At 40.5% G+C, this 10,611-nt stretch overlaps 1 protein-coding gene across 1 annotated transcript; it reads left to right on the plus strand.

The window, feature by feature from the left end:
- Nucleotides 1-1,642: 1,642 nt before the first annotated feature.
- LOC107480695 (uncharacterized) lies at nt 1,643-2,611 on the plus strand. Its single transcript, XM_016100857.3, has one exon. The coding sequence runs from the start codon at nt 1,643-1,645 to the stop codon at nt 2,609-2,611; it is 969 nt and encodes a 322-aa protein (XP_015956343.3).
- Nucleotides 2,612-10,611: the final 8,000 nt, after the last annotated feature.

The following is a 10,611-nucleotide window of genomic DNA, read 5'->3' on the forward strand; positions in this document are numbered from 1 at the left end:
GACCTCCGTTTTGTTTGGCGAGACAATGAAAACTTGTGGACATGGAAAGACATAGATGGATATAAATACAAAATTTGTGTACAATCTATAAGTTAAAACACTAAGACATAGATACAAGACTGATTTTCTTCTCTTTAAATTTCAATTTTAACCCTAAACCCTAGTAACGTTTCTTCTTCTCTCTCCTTTCCTCTTCTCTCCTTCATCTTCTTCTGCCTCTATCATATTCCTTCAATCACTCTTCCCTCTGCCACCGCTACTCTTAGCCACCCGGAAAGATCTGTCGCCCATCATTGAAACAGTCACAAAGTTGTCGCTGTTCAGCCCTCATGAATAGAAAGTTGCTGTATCGTCGCAGAGCCATCATCATCCATCCCTCGCAACCCAACTCCTCACAACACCGTTGTCATTCACCCCTTGCGGCCTAGCATCTTGCAACGCCCACCTCTTGTGACACAAGAACATTCGTGCGTCGTGTCTACTCATTTTTTTTATTTCACAATTGCCATCGCCATCAACTTGTAGCCGCTATTGTATTCTTCTCACTTTTTATTGCGTCACCTCATCTCTCTTATCCTCTTAATTTTTTTTAATTTTGGTTAATTATTACTGTGATTACTAGTTGTTTTTCTGTCAATTTTTTTAGAGAGACAAATAATTATTATTAAGAAATTTGTTTTAAGAATTTTTGTTAAATTATAGATGATGATGATGATAATAATAATAATGATGATAGTAATTGACGTGTATCGCGATATACTCAGCCAAGGAATCAGCACTGACTAACCGCGATATACTCTGCCAAGGAATCAGCACTGACTAACCGAACATCTACAAAACAAATCAACACTTCCCTGCTGAGCCATCCGCACACCAAGTGATATCTTTTGTCCGTTACCCACAAGACCGAACACAAGTCAAAGATACCAATAACAGCACTTGGCAAACAAACCGGAATCCCAACACAACTCGCACCTATAAAGCCAGGCCCCATACGCCACAAAAAGACAGGTCACAAATTTCACTTCAGTTCCATTACTCTTATCTCTTAACTCACATACTTACTTGAGCGTCGGAGTCCCTTTTGCAGGTGCTCCCACCGCCGTGTTTCGAAGCGCCGAGGTTATTCACAACACTACTTCCTGACGACTTATAGTTCGAATTGGAAGCCCAGCAACCTCCTTGAGATTCTCAGACCTCGGTTTATTCAGGACGGAACATTTAGCGCCCACCGTGGGGCTCAAAAGTTATGCTAACCCCACTTTTGTTTAACCATATATTGCTTTGTATTCTTCTACACAGGATTTCACAGCTCCTATCCATGGCTGACAACAGAGTCTTTCAACCCTCTCAGGCCGAACTCATGGCCCAGTTAACTGACCTACAGGCAGAAGTAAAAAGACTTATCGAGTTATCCACTCAGAATAATGTCAACAAGCAAAAGGACAATGGACACAACGGGAAAGGCAACGCGAGCCTACTGAGCATCGACCCACCAAAGGAGAAACTGACCTTGGATAACCCATTTTCCGAGGAGATTACCAATTACCAAATGCCAAAACATTTTACATTACCTTCATCACTCGAGCCATATTAGGGGATTGGTGACCCCCGGGCTCACATTAAGAAATTTCAGTCTATGATGTTCTTTAACGGACCTAAAAATGAACCTGTTTTTTGCAGGACTTTTCCGACCTACCACGACGGTGCGGCCCTACTTTGGTTTTCAAAACTACCTGAAGGATCAATCTCTTCCTTCGAGGAATTGGCAAGATCCTTCATAGACTACTTTGCGGCTGCACGCATTTATGTCCACGGGTCAGATTACCTCGCCACCATCCGCCAAGGTCCACAAGAAAGCCTGAAGGACTATTTAACTAGATTCGCTGATGCAACAATGGAGATACCTGATCTAGATCCTGCTGTCCATCTTCACGCCATAAAAGCCTGCCTCAAGCCCGGAAAATTCAGAGAAACAATTGCTGTCACGAAACCGAGAACCCTAGAGGAATTCCGAGAAAGGGCCGCAGGGCAGATGGAAATTGAAGAACTTCGCGAGGTCGAGAAAGTAGACAAAAAGCAACCCCGAAAAGAAGAGAGCCGAACAATCAGATCAGGGGACAACAGAAACACCAGAAAAACGTTTAAACTTACACCGAAGTTTGACAACTACACCAGGTTCAACACAAAGAGAGAAAGGATCATCAAGGAAATACTCAACGCCAAAATCATCAAACCCCCTGTTAGGGCCGGAAGCTACCAGGACCAAAGATTCGTGGACAGGACCAAGCACTGCGCCGTCCATCAGAAATATGGTCATACCACCGACGAGTGCATCGTAGCCAAAGACTTGCTGGAAAGATTAGCCCGACAAGGACTCCTAGACAAATACATCGAAGGCACGAGGCACAAAGGAGCAAAGACAGATCAAGATAAGCAACAAACTCCGAGGAACAAAGAAACCGACAAATGGCCAAGCAATAATCCCCCAAAAGGAGTCATCAATTGCATATCAGGAGGATTCGCATGTGGCGGAGAAACAGCCTCAGCACGAAAACGAAGCTACCGCACTATGTTAGCAATCGAAGGAACAACTCCACACAACAAATAGGTGGACGACCTTGAGATCACTTTTAACCAAGCAGACATATGCTCGGCAACATCGCATGCAGACGACCCAGTGGTAATTTCCATCCAAACAGGAGAGTTACTGGTAAGAAAGGTCCTTCTGGACCCAGGTAGCAGTGCAGACGTTCTCTTTTATTCTACCTTTCTAAAAATAAACTTATCTGAAAAACTCATACAACCTTCCTCCGGAGAACTAGTAGGATTCTCTGGAGGAAGAGTACCAATAAAAGGCTATATATGGCTAAAAACGACGATAGGTGAGAACCCATCATCCAGAACCCTCGATGTACAATACCTGATAGTCAACTGCATTAGTCCTTATAATATTATTCTCGGGAGACCTGCTCTGAACATGTTCAGAGCAGTAATATCAACTTTTCATCTATGTGCTAAGTTTCAAGCACAAGATGGCAGAGTAGCAACAATCCACTCAGACCGACAACAAGCTTGGCAATGTTATAACTCAAGCCTAAAAAGGTCGGATACGAGGAATAAACAACATGAGGTCAAAGCAGTATAAACTATGGAGGAAGTCTTATCCCTAGCCGAGCTTGACCCCCAGGGAGACACAGAAGAAAGACATCAACCAATAGATGAACTTCAGAAAATCCAACTGACATCAAAGCCAGAACAGGTAACATACATCGGTCAGGCGCTACAAGACCAAGAAAGGTCGGATCTCATAAAGTTACTACAAGCCAACTCTGACCTGTTCGCGACCCCAGTAGACATGCCTGGAATAAGTCCAGACGTCATCTGTCACAAACTTGCCACCAACTCAGCAAGCCGACCTATAGCTCAAAAGAAAAGAAACCTAGGAGCAGAGAAATCAAAAGCAGCCTTAGAAGAAACCAGCAAACTCTTACAAGCCAACTTCATCAGAGAAATCCGCTTCACCACATGGCTCTCAAATGTGGTAATGGTAAGAAAAAACTCAGGTAAATGGCGCATGTGCGTCGATTTTACAGATTTAAATAAAGCATGCCCTAAAGATGCCTACCCCTTACCATGCATTGATAAGCTTGTAGACAATGCATCATGTTTCAAAATCTTAAGCTTCATGGATGCATACTTTGGGTATAATCAAATACTCATGCATCCTGAAGACCAAAGCAAGACAGCATTCATAACGGAACATGGAAACTTTTGTTATCGAGTAATGCCGTTTGGCTTAAAGAATGCAGGTGCAACCTATCAACGCTTGATGGATAAGGTCTTCCATCACCAAATAGGACGCAACATGAAAATCTATGTAGACGACATGGTCGCCAAGACCACCAAAGAAAAATCACATTGTGAAGATCTCAGCGAGATATTCAGACAGATCCGAGCATATAATATGAGACTGAACCCGGAAAAATGTGCTTTTGGGGTAAAAGGAGGAAAGTTCCTCGAATTCATGCTCACCTCACGAGGAATCAAGGCAAACCCTGAAAAGTGTTCGGCAGTACTCAATATGGCGAGCCCTAAAACGATAAAAGAAGTGCAACAGTTAGCAGGAAGGATAGCTGCATTATCTCGATTCATACCCACAGCATCAAACCGAGCATATCACCTTTTTCAGACAATATCGAAGAACAAAAAATTCCACTGGACAGAAGAGGGCGAGAAGGCTTTCTCCGAGCTCAAAGCAATCCTATCAGCACCACCCGTGCTACAAAGGCCAGAAATTGGTAAACCTCTATATTTATATTTGTCTGTTTCAAATTATTCTATAAGTTCGGCTCTTGTCCTCGAAACAGGAAAAATACAACGGCCAGTGTACTTCATCAGTAGAGTCATGCAACCAACAGAGCAACGATACCCGAAGATAGAACAACTCGCCCTGACGCTAATAATCACAGCAAGGAGACTAAGACACTACTTCCAAAGCCACACAATTATAGTGAAGACGAACCAACCATTAAGACAGATACTGACGAAACCAGAGCTGGCCGGACGTCTCATCAAATGGTCCATTGAACTTTCAGAATTTGACATTCAGTTCCAACCCAGGTCAGCCTTAAAAGCACAAGTACTGGCCGACTTCATCTCAAAACTAACGACCGATGAATGCGACAAGTTTTGGGAACTGCACGTCGATGGAGCATCAAGCCGAGAAGGAAGTGGAGCAGGGGTCATTCTCAAAGAAGGAGACAAGGTAATAGCCGAACAGGCACTCCAGTTCCACTTCCCAGCAAGCAACAACCAGGCCGAATACGAAGCCCTTATTGCAGGACTCAAACTTGCCCTGAGCTTCCAAGTACAGAGCTTGACAGCACACTGCGACTCCCTCCTCGTGGTCCAGCAAATCCGAGGAGAATTTCAGGTAAAAGATCCGTTGCTTGAGCGATACTGGCTCATAGCAAAGGATCTCATTTCAAAATTCAATTCATTTAGCATACTGCATGTCAATAGAGAAAAAAATGTGAGAGCAGATGTACTATCCAAGCTCGCAGCCACTAGGGCAGACACACAAACATCCACATTAACACAACTCTCACTAGAAAAACCAAGCACCGAACTACTACACGTGATAAATATTAACCACCTCCATGATTGGAGAACTCCTTTCCTTGAATATATTAATACAGGCGCCATACCAAGAGACGAGCTCAAACCTCAACATTTCAGATGAAAGGCCAGTCTTTACACAAGCGTAGGAGGAAAACTCTATAGACGAGGATTCTCACAACCACTGCTAAAATGCCTAAGCAAAGACGAAGCAAAAGAAGTAATGGACGAAGTACACGAGGGAGTCTGTGGAAACCACATCGGAGGACGAGCACTTGCGGCTAAAATCGTCCGAACTGGGTATTACTGGCCAACCGTAAAAAGGGATTGCATAGCAAAAGTCAAAGCATGTGACAACTGTCAGAAACACGCAGCTATATCTACAAGACCAGCCGAGCTATTACATAGCATGGAGGTAAGCTGGCCATTCTACAGATGGGGGCTCGATATACTCGGCCCATTTCCAACAGCGACAGGCCAGGTAAAATTTCTCTTAGTAGCGGTAGACTACTTCTCAAAATGGATAGAGTCACAACCATTAGCAAAAATAACGGCCGAAAAGGTACGATCATTTATATGGAAAAACATTATATGCCGATTTGGAATACATAGGGAGATAATATCTGATAATGGTAGGCAATTTACAGACAATAAGCTCGGTTCATTCCTAAAAAACTTTGACATAAAGTATCATTTTAGCTCAGTCGAACACCCACAAACCAATGGGCAGGCTGAAGCTGCTAACCAAGTTGTATTGCAGGCGATAAAGAAAAAACTAAATGATGCTAAGGGAGAATTGGCGGAACTGATCCCAGAAATATTATGGGGCTATAACACAACAATACAGATCACCATGGGCGAAACACCCTTTAAACTAGTCTATGGGTCCGAGGCACTGATCGGAATCCAGGGAGCTAGCAGCCATCAGACAAAGAGCAATAAAACAAATAACCGAAAAGAAACACAACAAGAAAGTATCACCGAGGACATTCACAGAAGGTGACTTAGTGCTCAGACGAACAGAAGAGGCCAGACGTCCCCCAGCCCATGGAAAGCTCGCCGCTAACTGGGAAAGTCCATTCCGAGTAATAAAGGTGCTTGGCATGGGGGCTTATCAATTACAAACATTACAAGGCAACCCAATATCCGGAACCTGGAATATCTCCTCTTTAAAGATGTACCAATCCTAAGTCGAACAAATCGCGGATGAGGGTACTCTTTTTCCCCCTTAGAGCCTTTTTTCCCAAAAGGGTTTTTGCCTGAGGAGGGTTTTAACGAGGCCTGACGCACAATATACTTAATCATCAATATTCAAGTCTAATCAAACACTTCACATTTCATTATCGAAATATGCAAAATATACATTCAACTACGAATGATTCCGTTACCAACTATCATACTTACTATCAAAATAAAGTAAGATCCCAAACACAAAACATAGGCCGACCTAAACATGGTCGGAACCAGCAAATAAGTTCAAACTAGCTAACACTTCGTCCACAATTATATAAGTTCACTTACAAAGAAAAAAAAAGAACAACATCCAAACTAAGAAGGAGGAGGAACATTCTCATCATGCTCCTCTACACTCCCATCCACAACCAACTTCCCATTTACCACTATCTTCGTCATATCAAGTCGATCAATATCAAATTCAGGAGCCAATAGAGAAATCTGGCTCACAGCCCGTTCAAAGCCATAGGAGAACATCTCCATACCGTTCTCTTCCAACTCATGAATACGAGCTGTGAGCCCTCCCTTCGCAACATCACTTTCTTTCACCTCAGTTTGCAATAGCCGAATCTGATCCCTCAGCCGAGCTATCTCCTTTTCTGACTCCTTTGCCTTCGCAATAACATCATCTTTCTCTTTTATTGACTTCTCCAATTCTTCCACCTTTGTCTTATACGACTTCTCCACAACCGCAGCCTTATCCACGACCTCCTGTTGCTCAGCATCAATGAGTTCGGCAGTGCGACCGACACACATCAAGCGGGACCCAATGATCTGTAACCGCCACACCAAAATAAGGACAAAACTATAAAGAAATAATGAAGATGACTTCAAATAACAAGAAACAAACCTGAACGAATTTGCCAAGTCCTTCCATACCAATCCGGCGAGTCATAAGCATATCCCCTGGGTACTGAGAGGCCCGGTCAGAAAGTTCAGCAAAGTTGAACTGCTCGCTCCAAAGAGAATGAGAACTTGACTCCGCAATAAAGCCATGAAGTTTTTTCTGCCGTTCAAAAACAGGGTCACCACCGCCAAGGACTTCCTGGTCAGCCTCAGAAATAACCTCCAAAGACACATCGTCCCTCTTCCTCTTGAATGAAGAAGCCGGACGACCAACGGAAGAAAAAGCTTGATCACCACCCTCTTTATGCTCGGCAGGACCAACAGTTTTCTCCTTTTTCTTGTTCAAAAAGGATTGCAACTTCGAGGGGTCCAACAGAGGTACTCGCCCACCTACAAAATAACCAACAACATCAGTAAAACCAAACGAACAGTGGTATGGACGAAAATCAAACACAACATTACCTATATACACTTTCAAACCCTCAATGTCACCCGAATCATACAAACGCAGAATGTCAGAAATAGACATACACTCCCCAGCGGCAACACTCTCAACCAAAAAATCCAACACAAACTCTTCCTCCTCACTCCGCTCAGACGCCTCAAGAATCTGACTCGGCTCAGAGCACCAATAAAGAGGAAACCTTTCACTAAACTCATCGTCCAGATAAAACGGATACTCGGACTCAATGGACCGGACTTTAACAAAAAGGGATTTGAAGTTTTTAAAGGAAGATTTGTAAAGAAGAAATATGGAACGATCAGGGAAACTGCTAAAGCAAACCCACAAACCCTTTCGAGTACCTTTCGCTTGAAAGAGTGAGAAAAACAACGTCAGGGAACAAGGAAAAGACAGATAATCCATTAAAACCTGAAAAGTGCGAAGAAACGCCCAGAAGTTAGGGTGTAATTGCGAAGGAGCACAGTTCAGTTGGATAAGAACATCGCATTCAAAGGATGAAAATGGAAATCTCACACCAAGTTCAACCATGCATGGAGTATAAATATAAAAATATAACCAGTTCCCCCTTCTCTCAAAAACCCTATCATCACTAGAGCACGGGAGAAGTTCAACAGTAACCCCAAAACCACTCCTTACGAAATTCAATCGTCTCAACTCAGAAAGGGAGTCAACACTAGTAAAAGAAGATGATCGGGTTCTAACATCTTCATTAACCCAATGGTAAGGATCATCCTCCCTAACCTCAACAGCCTATAACTTCTCTTTCAATTTTTCCCCCGCCATGAACTCACAGAGGCAGTAACAGTAAAAGACGAAGAGAGAGAGAGAACAATAACCTTTCGAAGACATAGCAAGGATAAAACGGTGAGAAGACAAAGCAGTAAAGCGTAAGTTCCAAAAGATGTGATTATTGCAAGCCCACTATTTTAGTGGACAAAGCTAAAACCATACCCATTACAAACGTGGAAAACCGAAACGGCATTAATGCGCAATAAAAACGACACGGTTTACTAAAATGAAAAAACCCCTCAAGCAGGCCCACCATACATTTACCGCGCAAAAAGAAAAAATAAAAATTCAAAATTCTCAAGAGCTCAGCTGCCGTTCCTAACACAACACCAGCCGAGCTTGGGGGCTATGACGTGTATCGCGATATACTCGGCCAAGGAATCAGCACTGACTAACCGCGATATACTCGACCAAGGAATCAGCACTGACTAACCGAACATCTACAAAACAGATCAACACTTCCCTGCTGAGTCATCCACACACCAAGTGATATCTTCTGTCCGTTACCCACAAGACCGAACACAAGTCAAAGATACCAATAACAGCACTTGGCAAACAAACCGGAATCCCAACACAACTCGCACCTATAAGGCCAGGTCCCATACGCCACAAAAAGACTGGTCACAAATTTCACTTCAGTTCCATTACTCTTATCTCTTAACTCACATACTTACTTGAGCGTCGGAGTCCCTTTTGCAGGTGCTCCCGCCGCCGTGTTTCTAAGCGCCGAGGTTATTCACAACACTGCTTCCTGACGACTTATAGTTCGGATTGGAAGCCCAGCAACCTCCTTGAGATTCTCAGACCTCAGTTTATTCAGGACGGAACAGTAATATTGATGATAATCGTAGATAATAGTAGTAATAGTAGTGTTTTATAAAGATAAATTTAATATTTTGATATAAATAAAAATTTAGTATATTATTGTGTATATTATTACTTAACACAATGAAATATATATATTTATATTTAAGTTTATATGTTGTTATATTTTTGTGTCTATTTGGTAGCATTTGTTTTTGGAGGCAGCACAGAGACATAGACAACACATGTTTAAAAAATGTTTGGAAGTAGAGACATGGACACTGAACAAATTATCTCTAAGACAGTTTTTTATACTTTTGTGTTCATTCTTTTATGCAGGACAATGATGGATACAGAAATTTTTATAAATTTTGTTTTCTTCTTTCTGCTCTTTCTCTATCTCTTTCTTTTTCAGGTACTCTCTTTCTTGTAGAATTTTTTATTGGGGTGGATAATTCTTTCCTTCTTATCATTTTTACTTCAATAAAATTTTAACTTTGTATTATATTATTTGATTTGTAATAAAAATAATAATAAAAATAATTAATATTAAAACTTTTGAAAGATAAATATTATCAAAAGTAAAATTATCTTTTAAAATATTAAAAAATAATTTATAAGTTGTAATTGATTTTATATAATTTAAAGAAAAATCAGTTTTTTATAAAGAAAAATCAGTTTTTAGATTAAAAAAATTAGTTTTTTTTAAATAAAAATAGATTTTTATATGCAAAAACTAATTATTTTTTCATGTAAAAATGGATTTTTTCAAAATTAATTTTTTATTTTAAATTAATTTGGCTTATTAACTTAAACAAAATTTTTTATTAATCAAACTCAAATTTAATTTTTTTTTGTTAATCTTAACCATATGTATTCCTACATATTAATAATAAATTTTAAAATAAAATAATTATATTTATAAATTTTATTTTAATATAAATACTAATATATTTTTTTATTAAAATTTTTTGCCTCTTCAAATATTTTTTTTAAGTTTCGTCTATACTCTTACGTAATCTCATTTTTTATTAAATTAATTTGTATTGATGTAGAAAATTTGGAATCACAGGGCTATTTTAGTCATTTCATATAATATTTTAGATGGCCGCACTTGGTGAAGTACGTGGCCTTTGTTTGAAAAGTGCGAACCATGCATTATGGAATATATTGGAATTTGGACAAGTTGTCAAACAAGGCTTCAATTTAATTTATTAACACAAGTCAAGTAAGAAAATACTATACAATTACAATAACTTAATTAAAGAACAAATCCAATTTTATATTTATTAAACTTTCCAAAAGTTTCCATCATTATTTTCTCCTACCAATGTTTTTCCCCCTCTTCTTCATGT

The sequence above is a fragment of the Arachis duranensis genome, chromosome 3 (genome assembly GCF_000817695.3).
Source record: "Arachis duranensis cultivar V14167 chromosome 3, aradu.V14167.gnm2.J7QH, whole genome shotgun sequence".
NCBI lineage: Eukaryota > Viridiplantae > Streptophyta > Magnoliopsida > Fabales > Fabaceae > Arachis > Arachis duranensis.